Raw genomic sequence first — 16,566 nt, 5'->3', positions numbered from 1 at the left:
TTTCGACATCTAAAGGTCTGACTTTGATATCTTTCTAATTCTCCAATAGAACCACTTGACGAAAAAAGCAACGTCTATTATACCCTTTTGGTAACGATGGTTGTCGCGACCATAAAGTAAGCTCCAACCGGCCTTCCCTTTAACCCCTGATCGTTAATGGAGTCGTTATCGTGATAGCTAACAAGAAGCTTCTTACCTTTGGTAGATGTGTCGTCGTCGGTGACGGTGCTGTTGGCAAGACCTGTCTGCTCATTTCCTACACCACTAATAAGTTCCCATCGGAATACGTTCCAACCGTCTTTGACAACTATGCTGTCACTGTCATGTAGGGTCTTCGCTGATTGCAACTCTTATCATTATCGTTATCGTTATCATTTCTAATGTCGTTATAGGATTGGTGATGAGCCATACACACTTGGCTTGTTTGATACTGCTGGACAAGAGGATTACGATCGCCTGAGACCCTTGTCGTATCCCCAAACCGACGTCTTTCTCGTCTGTTTCTCGGTTACTTCCCCGGCCAGCTTCGAGAACGTCAAGGAAAAATGGATTCCTGAAGTCCGACACCATTGTCCTGGAATCCCATGCTTGATCGTTGGTACGCAGGTCGACTTGCGAGATGACCCCGGTGTCATCGATAAGCTGAATCGCCAAAAGATGAAACCCATTCAGACAGCCGACGGTGAAAGGTTGGCGAAAGACTTGCAAGCTGTCAAGTATGTCGAGTGCTCAGCTCTCACTCAAAAGAACCTCAAGAATGTCTTTGATGAGGTAGGTCATTCACCGATCCAATTGACTTTTGAAACATTCCTACTTACACCTCTTCTTTAGGCGATTGTCGCAGCTTTGGAGCCTCCCAAGCAGGGGGACAAGAGGAAGTCCAAATGCGTCTTGTTATAAACGCTTGTTTGAGGTCTTAGCCCTTTAACGAACAACGATGTTTATGATAATTCTGCATGCTCTTTTTCTATTTCAAACAGCGCAATACCGACTTATGTACACTAGGATCGAACGCAATTGCGGGACAGAATCTTAAATGTGCAGCCGCCTGTCACTGGGTCTATTGGGAAGCTACACAAATGCATGGGAGCCTGTCAAGGTGCTAACTGACTACAAATTCTCTTTATTCCCTCATTTTTCTTCTTCAAAGGCGAATTGGGGACTACTCATGTGGTGTTTAGAACGCTTTGCTCGATTCTTCTAGCCTTTCGTATGCAATTAAATGTATACCATCTAACGGCTTTACCATATTATCATTCCCGGGCTCTCCAAAGCGAAGAAAATAATTGGGAATCATGTTGTGCTCATCCCTCGGATATAGGACCTGTATGCTGCTTTTCTTCTTTCTTCCCTGTCCCGGTTTTCTCTCGAGCTTCCCGTTATCGTTTGCTATTTTGAATTCCTCACAGCTCCGTTTAAAGTTTTCTGTCTTTTATTCCCTGCTGCCCTTTCCGATATCTATCTTTGCTTGGGTTTTGATGCAATGCTTCTTTGATTGTGACGCGGGTTGTACTTGATTTCTCTTCGCCGCCAGATTAGTTGGTGCCTTCAATTGAAGCTTTCTTGACCTTTTTTTTATATACAAGCAATGCATTTCGCTCTTCACATTTTTTTTCTTCTTTGCTTAGTTACATTACACTACAGCGATCTTGAGTTTGGATTTGTGAGAGCGAGAACTGGCTGTTAGTATCTTAACTTAACTTCACCATATTCACCACAAGCCAGGAAAACCGAGGTTGCGAGATATACAGGCTAAAGCCAGCGTTTCATGATATCGGCTTATCAACTGAAGCTGAAGTTGGCGAGCAAGGGAGGTGACCAGGATGATTGCGCTGTAAGAGTAGCTTAGCCTGATCCAGTAGTATCTGATGTTTAACAGGCGAGGATGACGGATTGAAGACCCAAACGGTTAATGCTAGTTATCCACGTTATGATGACATCAGGATCTTACCTGTTAGCGTAACATGGTGTATCTATATTCTAGTATTCGGCTGGCCTGGTCGAGGCTTTGGTCAGGCGTCACCGGAATGGGGAACTACCTACCTGCTAGGCTCCTCCTAACCTGCTGGGACAGACATCATTCTTTAGATTTTGGTGTATATGTCATATACACAGGCTTCGAATATAGATGTCACATAATATAGGAGATGGTAGCAAATTCTTCTAAACAGTAAAATATAATTTTATAGGTCGTGATAGAAGTCAGGAAGCGTTCACCGGGTATAGAACTGACTCGAGGTTGGCGTTTTAATTAGTGTCGTTTGCATTGGTCAGTGTTGCCGTTGGCATTTGGGCTGAACCTCAACCTCAACCCTCCAACCCCGAGTATCCCCAAGCAATCTCCTTGACCAGGTCAACATCACCACAAAACTCTCCGACTATCCACCATCCTGACCTCTTACCAACCCCTCGAAATGGCTCTTCCACCTCATACTATCAGGATCAAGCGGCGAAGAAACGAGGATCCCGTACAAACCCTGCGTACGGGCAACCCCGCCCTGTCCAGACTCTCCAATCCCAGCAAGCCTTCGCTAACCCACAGGAATTCAAAATAGTCGTCGAGTCTAAACGTCGAAGAGTCGACGGGGAATTCTGTTTCATCCTCCACGATACCGTCGAAACTGCTACTAGCGGCACCGCGTCTCCTTTACCTTCCAATGGCTTGAAGCCTCAACAACTCACCGTCCCTGGAAGCTTCAAAGAGGGACCAACACGACCTGATGATGCCCTGAGAGATGGCCTTCAACCTGGTGGCCTTAACGAAGCGACGTCGTCCGACCGCGAAGGTAGGCCGATCGCAGCAGATAGGCGGCTTCCGATAGGCGGGAGAGAGATCAAAAAAGCCGTATCACCGGCTAGGTCGGTTAGATTGAAAAAGAAACCAGTACCAGTCGCTGCACGGCATCGGCTGTCAGAATCGATATCAAGCAATGCTCCTATTGACGAACTTGGACCGTTGAGTCCTACTTCAAAGGCTGAGGTGCGGAGATATCACTTATCGAAAAAAATGAAAATAGAGAATGGAGCATTTGGGCAAGTTACAGGGAAGAAACGGGAAAGAGGACTGGTGCCGGTGTTCATGGAAGGAGCGGGAAGAGTAGCAAAAAAACGGAGTGCTATAAAGATTGGAACAAACGATTACGATATTGGGTCAGACGAAGAAGACATGGAGTACGATAGCATGGAGGAGCAACAAAGGCCTCGCGCTAGGAAGAAGCCACAGACCCACGCTAAAGAGAAGGCAATGTTACAGCGACAAAGAAGTAGAGATGCTTCAAGAACTCGCAATGCAGCCAAGGAAGAGAAGCCTTTGGATAAGTCTACTGAGGGCCTAGAGTTTGGCTTCGACTCTGACGAGCTCGCGAAACAGCTGCAGGATATGGTCCTAGATTACATCTCCAACCAACCGGATCTCGACAACTATCCTGCCAACCCAAAATCACCCGTTCAAGAGAAGAAAAGCAAAGTTATCAACCCCCTTGGCGGCGGGGTTGGGGGTGGCACGTGGGCAGATGTCGAGAAGCGCATGGATGTTGATGCAGCAGGGGATGTTATGAAATTAGATAGCGACGGGGAGGAGGGCGAGTGGGTTTATGACGTTTATTTCCGCCAGGAAATCAAGAAGAGTAAAGACGGAAGCACTGCTGTCACCAACGGCGACTATGGCGTTTTGGTGTATGTTCCGCATGTATCCACGCCCGCTTCTTGATACATTGGCTGACTTGTGCACTAGGATATCGAACTCTGATGATGAGCAGTGGTGGTACGAAAACGATGAGGATGAAGAAAGTGCATCCGATGTGTGGGGTAGCGAAGATGAGGATAGCAATGGTTCGTCTATCTACGTATCATTTTCTCCAGGATGCTAGGTTAAAGCTAATCCTGTGTCAAATTACAGCGGAAGAATATTACAAAAACGACTATCCTGATGAGGATGACTACGATGCTGCTGATTCTGATAACGATTATGACAAGGTCAAGCAGTATACACAGCCCAGGATCCGTGGTCGCAAGAAAAGGGGAGTCTGGGATTACGAGTCGGATGGGTCGTATGACCTTGAGCGGGAAGATGAAAGCGATTGATCTGATCCTTGGGTGCTACGATGTCGGATATGCAGGTTTACCTGCACAGTGGTCTAAGCGGCCAGCTTATAGGCAGGCAGCATGTGGAATATTCGACTATTTAAGAAGCTGCAGAGTGATCTTGACACTAATATCTAGCCAACCACGCGGTTTTTATGCATATGTTGGAGCCACGAGGCTCAGCCGTAGGGTGTCTGGGGTATTCACTGACTTTTTATATCGATTTGATCTTTGATCATGCAGCATACAGACTCCGCACATGGGTACATACCTATATAGATACATTTTTGACGTTTTGGTCTCTCTTTGTTTTTTTTTTTGTTTTTTTATTGTTCTTTAGCGTAGACAGGACCGCATTTCGAAATGATAGCACGTTTTTGATGACTGAATACGCAGGCTGCTTATAATCAATCCAGCTGCTTGATTGAGCAATCGATTATAGCATCCAATATCGATACCTGATCTCAATTGAGCAAGCGCACGCGTCAAGGCTACACTTTCCTTGTTTGGCCTCTGGCGCTGTCTCGGACTTGGCGGGCATATTTCCATTCGAAACGCCATCTGGTGTGGAACCTGAAGAGAAGGGTGGGTGTGGGGAAACTAAACTCCATCGCGTAATGTTCCAGAAATTTTTCGACATAATCGAAGACATATGTGGTGAGCGCGCTGGTTGCCTAGAATATCGAACGACTGGGATTGTTCTTTCGCAGCTTTTCTCTTCCGCTGGTTGGTGGGAGAAAAGCCGCTTTTTAGATGATTGAGGGAGAAAGGGGTTGGGATGGCACGAGTTAGGCATGCTTCTTCTCATTCGCAGGAGAAGCTCAGTTTTCGATCAGTGCTCCACCGCCGTAGTATTGATGACAATCCATATCGACGAAGATTCAAGATGTCACTGTTGATGCGATCACAAGATCTTATCGGATTCGAGCTGCGGGCGCGGGGTCTGATTAAGAATACCTCCATGGAAAGTGTCTAGAAGCAACCACAATCATTATCTCTGAATCTTTCCCGACGGCACCATGCAGCCTTCGCTTGCAACGTGTACAGGACCCTCTCCACAGTCTTAGTTTTACCAAATGGGTTCCATTCCGTCTATACATGTATGTATGTAAGCGTGTAAGTGTGTATGTGTGTACTTACAAGGGGAGAGAAATGTTTCAGCGCCATGCGCTTTGAAGAAACCCGGAGACTTGAGGGACCCTAACGTTAATTGAAATCTTATTATTGCAAATGGGCCTTTAATATCACGAGCACAGCCAGACCTCGGATGAAAGAGCGGCGAAGGCCGTTGAGCTCGCTGGTGCCTTTTGGCTTCGCATGCGAAGTGCATCTATGGCTGAGCGGGCTGGCAACCTCGGCGTCCTAGTTATTAATCAAGCTCAGAGAGTCAACAGATTGAATAGTTTAAGGGTGAGACATATACAGACCAGCTTGTAGTATCATATCAGTGCTGAATTCCGATATATCGATTCTGATAGGTTACAATGCTTAGTGATTATCTTAGTAATGAAGTTTTTCAAATTTCAGAGATCCTAAGTCAAGTTAACTTAACTTAACATGCAAGCAAGGCACCCAAGATATCGAACCCCGCCGCGGGAGCCTCTATAAATGCCAGTTCTTAGGTAGTATATGTTGACTTAAGGAGCTATAGGCATTCAGGCACTCTTTTCTATCTATAGAACCAGACATATAACCCGTCTACTGGTTTTAAAATTCACAGGAAGAACCTTGAATTCAATCTGGATGTCTATCAATCATGGAGAATTAATTACCAGGATCGAATGTCAGAGCCTAGTTCCTCCTCCCAATGGGGCAAAAATTTCCCTCGTTCTCCTCCAACATTTAGCTTCATGGTCCAGCTGCAAGGTGCGGGCGATACCAGGACCACAATCTTCGTCCTGACAAGGGAAGGTCGGGTTGCTTCAGACCGCATGGAAGGCTGACCACCCCTTAAGTTATGGACGAGCCGGGCCAACAGAAGCTTGAGCACCTCTGGTGACGCGATTTTAAAGACATACATAGTACTTACATGCAATGCACATTATGCACTTGACATGGGGCCTAGGCTTGATCTAAGGGAAGTTACGGTGAAAGTTCGCAATTGGGCTCCATCGCCCGGCGCCCGTATTGAATCGCCAGACAATCATGATTTATTTTGATAGCTAGCGGATACTATGTCTCTCCGACATTAATTCCTTTTACCTAAGAAAAAGGACATTAGAGTTCGAAATTTTCGCTCGATCTTTTTCGCTACTTAGCTGCTATGGAGTAAGTTAACTAAAGAACGGCCTGGCGAAAAGATATATATCCTGCCGGCCGGTGCCACGGTGCGCTGCAGTTAAGTTGTCGAGGCTTTAATATAGGTAGGGTCTCAGTTCAGGTATTCCGATCGTATCGTAACCCTTCTCGAACCATTTTTAATTCGAACTCTCCCGCCTCCCAACCATTTTTATACTTCCTTCAAGTACTTGGTACCAAGGGCCTATAATATAGCCTAGGCTAAGCATTTAAACATCCTTCTTGCATTTAATATTTAATTCTGCCGCCCCAGATCCGTTCGCCGCCTTCCCGAATCCCGCAACTGTCAAATTAGGAATGTGCAAAATTGACACCTACAGCTCGCTTCTTCCAAAAGATAAATCTGCAAGTCCGTGCCTGGGCCGTCGTCTGATTAAGATAATTCTTTTTATATAAACAATCACCTTCTCCCTTCTCGACAAGGCCTCTTTTCATCACTAGGATTGGTTGTCGAGATTAATCTATATATCCGCCTAATCGAATCCCCGCCACTGCCTTCTGACAATCCGACCTTCTCAATCCGTTTAATGGGAAACAATATCAGGAGGGCTTGGATGTTGATATCATAAACGTAAGGCCATATTATCCTTGTCTTCCAACGCCCTATCTTCAAAACAAGTTGGAACCCCATAGCTTCGGACTTAACTTTGAGAGAGAGAGAGAGAGAGAGAGAGAGAGAGAGAGAGAGAGAGAAACACACCGTCTGACTTTGATGCTGTTTATATAGTTTAATCACTCGAACGACCATAGCTAGCCTTGCTATTCTGCAGAGTGCGTTCATCAGTTACTTTCTTCTTACCAAAGTAGTGCTGGGATAAATTATATCCCTTGCCCTTTGCTCTTCTCGATTTTGTCGCATTCCAGGGCCTGCTTGAGCTGCACAAGTAAAACCCGTCTTCGGTATATTTCTTACGAAATATATACTCTTGCGCATTGCGGTGGCATTAGATAATAGAAAAAAGTCGAAATACAAAAAATGGGCCACCTAACGCAGAATACCAATAGCTCGATGTCGAGTAGCCTGAACAGCTCGAGCAGCAGGTCCAGCACAAGGTCCTTTTCTTGTGCAACCGTATGCGACGAATGCGTATTCCATGCGTATGTTTACTCTGATATTCTTTACCTATTAAATCTCTAGCCGGTTTACTAAACATATACATATATTTTCTGTTTATTATAGTACCGTCCAAGGACACAATCTATATCAAGGGCCCAGAGGCGTTCCCATTCAGGTTCACATCCTTCGTCGTGCCGAATACCCTCACACCCCCTATCTCTACTGTTACAGCAATGATCAAGTCGATAACTACATCGAATTCCCAGCCTACCGACCTGCATTAGTTCGACAAACGACCGGGATAGACGATTCTTCAAATTCGGAACCAACATACAAGCCAGCTCCTATCGTCTCTGCTGAAAATAGTCACCATATCGCAGAGATAATCTACGACTTCGATTTTGGGGAGGTCACTTTCGATGAAGGGAGACGAGTCGCCCTGTTTCATGTTAGGCCGAGTTGGGTGGGGAGACCGGTGAATTTGATACTGAATTTTGATTCGCACAGTTTGGCGACACAATTCATGAGACATTTGCTGGGAGCCATTGCTTATGATAGTGCGGGAGAGACAAGTTGTTTATACTTGTATGTTTATTTATCAAGATATTTTTGGGATTTATTTTCTAGTATGGGAATTTTGGGACTAATTACTACTGGGGATATGCTAGTGAACCGAGGAGTTTTCGATTGGCAAAGGTGGGATCGAAATACCCTCCTCACGAGGGTTTGAAAGACAGGACATCTATAATTCAGATCTACAAGGATGTGAATGAGAGGAGAAGAGGGGCGATGACCTTTGGCGAAGGTCCTTGTTTTTCGGGATGGTGTATGTTTTCCGAAAAATCTTCTTGTGTAGATTTCGAGGGAGTTTGCTAATTGGTAATAGTTCATGGCCACCCGAGAACACCAGAAAATCCTCCATCGATGGATATAATTATGACGATGCAAATCACAGTCGTTGGGCGAAAGGTTCAGAGCGCAAGGTATACCGGAAAGTGGGATGACGCACAACAAGCGCTTTACCTTTCGAAGTTCAAATATAATGTCGAGTCACAAGTCGATATTTACTTCCAGGATATCACAGATATGTCGAGCGGTAAGTGCCCAACTTATTTTTAAAAAGGGATTGGAGTAGTACCTAATAATTCCGGTTTAGACTTCGCTAGAATCGCCTCAGGGTTTATCCGTGGCCAAATCCTTTGCGAACGAGACGTCGACTTTGTATTCCAAACAAACTATGGCCTCCGCGAGGAAGAGAAGCGGGATGCCACCCTTTACCTCTGTCACCGCTCATCCGGTGATATCGCCTTCCAACGCCTCATCCGTCCGAAGATGTATGGAAAACCAGCAAAAAACCTCAACATGATGGTGGAAGAAGAAGGTTATCCCACGAAATGCGCACTGGTATTATATCTTCGATACAAGAATTGGGCCCAAGTAGTCGAGGTTTCGGCGTGTGATGTCAAAAGGGATAACATCGATCCTTGCACTATCCGACTTACAAATCAACCACCTAAACCGAGGAGAGTTTATGTTGGAGAGGAAGATTCAGACCGCTTTCCGTTCTGGTCCCTAGACGACTATCTAAAACAAGAAGATTCATTCCAGCTGGCGAGGATTCGGTTTAAAACTCGGGAGGGTTAGTAAAATTGCTCATATCGATATATTGCTTTTCATTTACTGTAAGAAACATTGGATTCTAATGCGCTACGAAACAATTAGATACAGACTTCTTTATCCGACAGAAGAGCATATTACACTCTCGAGGCTGCAACCTATGCAAGACTCGAAGTCGAAGGATGCTAGCGGCGAGTTTACCACCAGATGACATTCAAACTAGTCTAAAGACTTGCTTGATGTCGAGTTTGGCGGTTGCATCTCTAATTACCTTACTCCCCGAGGATGAGGAAACCAGTCAACTCATACACCCATATAGCCATACCGTTAAGACCTTTTTACAAAGGCAAAAGAAGTCGCTCGGACAGTAGACCGAGTCAATTAACTTGCTGGGTTTGGGGAAGTCGCAAGCAAGACGTAATTTTTCTTAAAATTCGCTGTATATATTGATATTGTTATTTCATTGTATTATAATACCAACGGAAGGAGCATATATGATCGGCGTATCATGATGGTGTTTAGCAAAGCAATCGACCGATCGAATTACCATGCAATCTATACACAAGTACTCGCTTAGCTTAGAGAATTACAGTTCGTCTCCATGAACCCTTTGCACTTTAAACTGAGGTGCATCTTCATCCGAGCCAACTGATCCTCGAGACCCTACAGTCTCATATGGATCCTCCTCATGCTCATCAACCTGTATTTGCGAATTCTCTAGGTGTCTGGTACCCCTGGCTCCTTCCATCTTCGCTCTGTTAGAATCTACCCCACGTTTGACTATACTCGTTATAATCTCATAGACGATTTGTGCAGCTGCGAGTGCAGTTTGTTCTCCAGTCCCATCGTACGCAGGCGCGACCTCTACGATATCCGCCCCAACGACGTTAAGCCCTTCGAGGCCACGGAGTATACGTATCATCTCGCGAGTCGTCCAGCCACCAGGTTCTGGGGTTCCGGTACCCTATTTTCGTTTAGTATAGGTGTTCAATCTCTTCTTTTATAGGTATCTGTGTGTATATATATATAACATACCGGGGCCATGCCAGGGTCGATAACATCAATGTCCACACTTAAATATATCGGAATATCCTTGCCTAGATTATCAAGAATTCTCTGAATGACCCCATTGACGCCAATGTCGTCTATATCATCGGCTTCTATGCGGTACCATCCTTGTTTAGTATCATCTTCGTAGTCTTCGTAGTCAATACCAGAAAGTCGAGTTCTCAACCCAGCATGAACTGAGGAATTTGGAAGAATCAATGGCGGGTCATAGGCGGTTTGGGCGAGCCAGAACATGCATCCATGACTTAAGCTCATTTGTTCGGAAGACCAAACAGAGGGGTTTTTAATGGGATTCCAAGTATCCAGGTCTATAAAAAATTTTCTCAATTGTTAAAAAATAGATATTTAAAGTAGCTATGAGTCAGGAACTTACGAGCATCAAAATGCAGGACAGCGACTTGGCCATGGAACCTATTTAACGCTCTTAAAGCAGCAAGAGCTATCGTGTGATCCCCACCTAAAGTTACAATCTTTGGAATCTTCTTGTCAAGAACCGAGTTTCTAGCATTGTCACTTCGGACGGTTTGGTAAATGGCGCTATCTCTGGACAGTAACTCTTCCATGGCCTCGGTCATTTGTTCCATTGCGAGCGCATTGTCGAATGGAACGACGGGGATATCGCCACAGTCTATAATTTTAGCCCAACTTTGATACTATATTCCGTTAACTTACTCTTGATGCTGAATAATATACTAAATACCGATCCGATACGGGTATTAATTGAGAAGACTTACAGGATTAAATCCTGCCCGATGGTTGAATCCCCTAAAACTTGTTTGTCGCGCCGAAGCAGCTCTAATAGCCCTAGGACCAAATCTGGCACCGGGGCGATAGGATACTGCGGTATCAAATGGAGCACCGATGATTGCTATATCATACGAAGCGTAAGGATTGGTAAGACATCTGGTGTACGGTAAATGGGCGAATGTAGAGATTCCAGAAAATGCCCACTACGGGGTAATATTAGCTGCGTAATCAACAATTGGAACTAAATACTCCTGAAGCCACTATGACTAAAGCTTTGGATAGTATTATAACGGTCAATGGTTGCACTTACATCCCCAGACCACTTTTCGTGGAGTTCTTTCAGACGAACTTGATCGACCTTGTCGTCGTGGTGTGTTGAGTGTGCGGTTATCAGGCTTAAAACTTGCAGTTGTAGAAATACTCTAAATGCCATGATGGACAAGTGTAACAGGCCTGTTATATAGGCTGATATAGCTGTAGTCGATATCGTATCCACAGAATATAATGGTTCGCTGAAGGGGGATATTTCAACCCCTAAGGAGCCAGTTCACTAAGCTAGTATTTAATGATAGATCTAGATGAGCGGGGTTCCACCCAGGCTTAGACCTCGATTATGCATCCGAATTCAAACGCCTGGCCAAATCAGTCCCATGGACTGACTTTGCCTGTTAGTTTGTATCGCATACAAGCATTGGACCGAAATAAAATTCTGACAGGTAGGTATATATTATCAACAGCATAAAGCCCATATGTACACTACGGTGTACATACGTATCCAAGCCAAGCAGTACCTATTTTGACCGCAAATACATTTTAAAGCCGCGGTTTGTACAGTTAGAGTTGAGAATTAAATCGTAAGCCATGTTCAAACCATGTGGATTCCACTGTTCCCACACATACGTTCAACCTCGGTATAATATGCGCAACACAAGCTATGGTCGAAATACCACAGCGGAGATCTTGAGTATTAGCACATAGCATATATGACCGCCTAAGATACTGTATACTGGGGACATTCGAAAGATTTATAGCTTACGAAAGGGGCGATTTTATTACCTTTCTTACGGTGTCGGAATTGTTTTGTAGAAATATTGGAGAGGCTAATGTTTGCTTTATATAACTTTGGGTATTGGCTTCGTCTCTGATGGATCGACAACGAACCTCACCAGATTTGAACAGTTTATTCCCTCAGGTCTGCACCATATGGACGTAATCTATGAGGGCGAAGTGAGTTTTAATTGGAAATCCGCTTAGAGAGGACCATGGACTATGAGCAATGACGGGCTCTGCGAGGGAGGTTCATGGTCGTATGTTCTCCTTTATAAGTTCGCATTACCACCTCACTGCTTCCAAGTTTTACGAGCACGTACCATACAATCTTATATACTCAACGAAATATTGGCCATGAAGATTGGTGAAGGATAAAACTATACTATCACTGACCGGGAATAATTTGTCGTTTTTCAAATAACCTAGTTAGCCGTTCATTACAGGTATATATTTCTATGATTTTCTAGCCCCCGATCCGACAAATATACAATCTAATAAACTGTAAATTTCATTTCTCAGAACCACCCGATATGGCGCCAACAAAACCCCTTGAAATCCGATCTAAATCTTCCAATATCGCATTCGGGCCAACCCTCGGTGGACTGATTGGAGGATTCACCTTCATCGCACTTTGTGTCATAGGCTTTTGTCTTTTTAAGAGAAAGTTTAGGAGGAGAAGAAGAAAGGCAAGAAGGCAAGAGTACTTGAAGGGGAGAAATACATCGAAGGTTTCTGAAAGCCCTGTTAGTTCGAATGGAAATGTCAATTCTGTTAAAACTCACGGGGAGGCGAGTCTAGAGGCGGAAATGGCAAGAGGCTCGAATGGAGATGTAGATTCTCTTTCCAATCGACGGGAGCCGGTTGAAGCTTGATTTATTTTGGTGTGGGCATCATCTTGCAATTGTTGATATTTAAATTTCTGTTCTAGGTATACTTTGGGGATTGTACCATTCTGGAGGGTTCCGGCAAAACTTCTGGACAAAAGACTTCTGAGACTGGTATACAATCTACTAAATCGTATCAAGTATCTCTCAAAAAAACACTCTTAGACTAGTACTCAATCAAAAACCCACTTATTAGAGTCTAGTGCATTTATAATTATTTAGGGGCTATATAGCTATATAGTATCATCTAGTAATGGTGAACGGGTTTCCTGTCAACTTACACTAGTGTAAATCGATTAAATCTTGACCAAGTGCAAGTGGATGGGTTCGTCACCCGCAAAGAAAAATGTGACAATCGAAGCTACGGATCTGCAGGCATACCCGCATAGGTACAGTCATAACTGACCCCACTCTTGCGGCTGAAAATCGTTATCACAGAATCTCGTATACATGAACAATTTTTGGAAAGAGGTTTCCTGCGGAACGTCGGCTTGTTGCGTTGAGGCAACCGTATGCAGCCTCGCGCTGGTAGACGGTTACAACATATGCACATCAGCGCAAACGCGGATTTCTGTGGCTAGCTAGCCGTAGATATTAAATCCTGACGAATTGCTCCTTTGAACGGGGGAAAAGAATAATGTACTTAAAATGCATTTCCAGGCCTTGTAGGACGCACGGGTAAAGTCGTGCATGTATGCGTGAAAGATTAGGTTTATAGTAGGCAAGGTTCTGGGTATGTAAGTACATACATGTACTTACGCGTATACGAGGCCAACAAGGCTGGTTTCATCTACAATATATATCTACCTTCAAGCGGTTACTATTTTCTTCCGAGGTTGGAGCCCAAACGAATTTAAAATGCTTTCCCATTATACTAGTTTGGTTTCAAGTTTTCTAAATAGATGTGTCAGTTATGATCTTATAGACATTGATTAAAGTTTGATACTTTCTAACGTTCTAGGCTCTAAGAAAATGGGAAACCCAAAAGGAAATAGAATCCAAGGACGGTCTATAATGTACCGAGAAATAAGGAAAGGATATTTCACAGAGCCCCGGCCTTGTATGTCAATATGCAGTACTTGGGGTTGTTTGTAACCACAGAACCTTTTCCTGCCTCCGAGACATAAACCTAAGCTTACCGCATCGAAAATTCCGGGCCTGGTCCTGATTTTCGCCAAAATCGCCTCAACTCCGCGACATGCCGCGTTGGATTTTATATTATTCTAAATTCCAGACAAATTTAGAGCTCTCCTTAGTCCACCCAGTGGATATCGATGCTTCGTGGTGGAAGATCTGAAATCGATTCGGCGGCCTGTAGCTGTGGAGCCGTTTATCAATACCGGTTTAAATTCTGGGAGCTGTCAAACCAGTTTGATCAGCGATGCGTAGCTAGGGTCTAGCTGCGTTACAATCTTGCATACGTATAATTTCTGCGCAGATGAATCCATAGGTACTTACATCTGACTCTAAAAACTGGTAAGAAAAAGCTATTTGTTAGGTTTGCGGCTTAAGGTAATGTTGGCCACTGCACACTTACATTAGTGCTCATCAATTCCATCTGCATCTGCGCTGCGGCATGGGATTTGTATATTTGGGTACAAAATACAACATCTGTAGTAGACACACACTCAATATCGCACACCACAATGTATATATGTATATAAGTATGTACTGTCGGCGGAAGTACAGAGCTTGGCAGCATCCTCACTGAGGAAGGCAACGATATTTTGTAAAGGAAACCCCTTTATGCATTATGAACACGGCTTGGGCCATGGGGTTATTGGTGTTCCACGGCACGCTCCAGCCGAAGGGTATCTGCATCTGAGCCCATGTGACCATTCTGCATGGCGCGGGATAGACATTACACTTAAATCGAGGATGAAGTAACCCAGTTGAAGACTCTATGATCGGTGCCTCCACGAAGGCTATCGATATTGATATTCAGTGCGGTCGGTTCACCGCGTTCTGCGTTATTGTTTCTGCATGCAGGTGAGTTGGCCGTCGAGATCGATGAAGGTGAAAGCAAATGCAGTTGGACGTTTCAGAATTTCGTGATGAGCATTGGTAAGTTAATTAATTATGATTTCTGTGACAACTCTATGGATTTCATATGATCATTTAGTTTTGAGTATCTATCAGAACGGCGCTGTATAAATACAGGCGAGTCTTGCTTGATAGTCCGCCTCACATCCTTCAGCACTCATATAACAGAACCAGCAAGTACTGTATTCGATTCCAAGTTTCCTTTCTCTAGAAATTATATTAATTAGAAATCTATTACAAAATTACCGCGCAAGCATTTTTTCTGATCGTCGGATTCGCCTCGGATCTCGAAGCCTGTAACTCCAAAATGGCAACTGCAACATACATCTCCACTGGTCAATTCCCAATGATGGGACAGCCATCGATGACTTACGAAATTGATCCAATTACCGGCCAGCAAGTCTACCACGCACCCGGTGCCACGGGCTATGTCCCAAATACGGCACATCCACACCAGCAGCAAGTATTCCTCACCAGCGGCCAGCCAGTCCAGATGGTTGCAGGTCCTGGTGGCACCGTTTTTCCTCAAATGAGGTTCCAAAATCCTAATACCGGCGTCTATATGGTAAGGGCCCTTTTGATAATTATATAAGTTAATTTAGAATAATTGAGGAGATTTCGATTCTAATTCCGAAATTGAGTAGTCACACCCCCAGTCGAATATTATGTTCTCTCCATATGCGGGTGACCTACATGCGCATGCGCCACCAGCGTATAGCGACGTAGATGCGTCGCGGTTTCCGAATCCTAGATCGAGAAAATCATCCTTCTCGATGAGTTTCTCCGCTGGACAATTCGGGTTTCCTAGCAACCAAATGGGCCAGATGGGAAACCAAATGGACTATGCCTATGTCGACAGTTGTGTGCTTTGTAGAGCTAATCACCCCGGACCACACCCCCATGGACCTAACATGGGGGCGCACGACATGCCAGCCATGTCTACGCACCGTCAAATGGCCATGGATGACACAATGTCCAACTCCAGCAAAATGAGAAACAGTGCATACTCATATGAAGGACCAGCATGTGATCCAATGGACTGGAATCCTAGTTTCCGGGCCCGTGACCGACGTGACCCTTCTTGGGACTACCGTAGTGCTTCAAAGCCGGATATTCGCAACCGATCTAGGTCTCGGGGTCCTCCAGGACGCGCCGGAAGAATGCCATTCAACGGTCCAGTGCTAGTTTCAGAAATTTCTGATGACGATAACTCTGAGGATGACACTGCTTCCCGAGGAGGTAGGATGACTAACTATGGAAACCCTCCTCGTCGTTCAAGCAGCCAAAGGCCACAAAGGCCACAATCTCGAGGAGGTCGTCCGATGAGTGCCTCTGGTAATAATTACTTGTAAACTACCGGAAGGTCTACTGTCCACTCTTTTCTTCCTTGTATAAATAATTTTGGGCTACTAGCGCGCTTTTATTTTTTTAGCCCCTGTATCCGAATATTCCACAATTGACGACAGACTCTGAAGCTCGGGAATACTCCGCATATTTTCCTTTTTTTATTAGTTCCAGATTGCTCATCTTGCTTCCTGATATCTATTATTTCCTGCCGGCCTGTATCAAAACCGATTTCTCAGGGCGCAACTTGTGCCCAATACGCCTGTACTTATTTCAAAGGTAACTCAATCCCCTGTATTCAGATGCTTGAAGTATGATTTGGTTAATGTTTCCAAGATGTTAAGAAATCAAATGCTAACGTTCCGATCAATTGAT

At 44.6% G+C, this 16,566-nt stretch overlaps 6 protein-coding genes across 6 annotated transcripts; 5 read left to right on the top strand and 1 right to left on the bottom strand.

The window, feature by feature from the left end:
- Positions 1 to 96: 96 nt before the first annotated feature.
- Positions 97 to 900, top strand: AOL_s00043g439 (uncharacterized protein; the record flags this gene model as incomplete). The annotated part of the gene is made up of 4 exons (XM_011120925.1): positions 97 to 116; positions 206 to 325; positions 393 to 771; positions 832 to 900. The coding sequence occupies 4 exons, from the start codon at positions 97 to 99 to the stop codon at positions 898 to 900; spliced, it is 588 nt and encodes a 195-aa protein (XP_011119227.1).
- Positions 901 to 2,414: 1,514 nt separating this feature from the next.
- AOL_s00043g438 (uncharacterized protein) lies at positions 2,415 to 4,083 on the top strand (the record flags this gene model as incomplete). Its single annotated transcript, XM_011120924.1, has 4 exons — positions 2,415 to 2,481; positions 2,556 to 3,675; positions 3,734 to 3,831; positions 3,899 to 4,083. 4 exons carry the CDS (start codon positions 2,415 to 2,417, stop codon positions 4,081 to 4,083), a joined length of 1,470 nt encoding a protein of 489 aa, XP_011119226.1.
- A 3,274-nt stretch (positions 4,084 to 7,357) lies between these two features.
- Positions 7,358 to 9,426, top strand: AOL_s00043g437 (uncharacterized protein; the record flags this gene model as incomplete). Its single annotated transcript, XM_011120923.1, has 6 exons — positions 7,358 to 7,479; positions 7,562 to 8,023; positions 8,107 to 8,264; positions 8,325 to 8,534; positions 8,595 to 9,077; positions 9,161 to 9,426. 6 exons carry the CDS (start codon positions 7,358 to 7,360, stop codon positions 9,424 to 9,426), a joined length of 1,701 nt encoding a protein of 566 aa, XP_011119225.1.
- Positions 9,427 to 9,641: 215 nt separating this feature from the next.
- On the bottom strand, positions 9,642 to 11,303 carry AOL_s00043g436 (uncharacterized protein; the record flags this gene model as incomplete). The annotated part of the gene is made up of 5 exons (XM_011120922.1): positions 9,642 to 10,019; positions 10,091 to 10,431; positions 10,497 to 10,776; positions 10,858 to 11,073; positions 11,181 to 11,303. 5 exons carry the CDS (start codon positions 11,301 to 11,303, stop codon positions 9,642 to 9,644), a joined length of 1,338 nt encoding a protein of 445 aa, XP_011119224.1.
- A 1,147-nt stretch (positions 11,304 to 12,450) lies between these two features.
- On the top strand, positions 12,451 to 12,792 carry AOL_s00043g435 (uncharacterized protein; the record flags this gene model as incomplete). Its single annotated transcript, XM_011120921.1, has 1 exon — positions 12,451 to 12,792. One exon carries the CDS (start codon positions 12,451 to 12,453, stop codon positions 12,790 to 12,792), a length of 342 nt encoding a protein of 113 aa, XP_011119223.1.
- A 2,362-nt stretch (positions 12,793 to 15,154) lies between these two features.
- On the top strand, positions 15,155 to 16,199 carry AOL_s00043g434 (uncharacterized protein; the record flags this gene model as incomplete). The annotated part of the gene is made up of 2 exons (XM_011120920.1): positions 15,155 to 15,412; positions 15,492 to 16,199. The coding sequence occupies 2 exons, from the start codon at positions 15,155 to 15,157 to the stop codon at positions 16,197 to 16,199; spliced, it is 966 nt and encodes a 321-aa protein (XP_011119222.1).
- Between the last annotated feature and the right edge of the window lie 367 nt (positions 16,200 to 16,566).

Source organism: Orbilia oligospora (assembly GCF_000225545.1).
Source record: "Orbilia oligospora ATCC 24927 unplaced genomic scaffold scaffold00043, whole genome shotgun sequence".
In the NCBI taxonomy this organism is placed as follows: domain Eukaryota; kingdom Fungi; phylum Ascomycota; class Orbiliomycetes; order Orbiliales; family Orbiliaceae; genus Orbilia; species Orbilia oligospora.
Note: the sequence above shows the minus strand (reverse complement) of the source record. Positions and strands in the feature narration are given on the sequence as shown.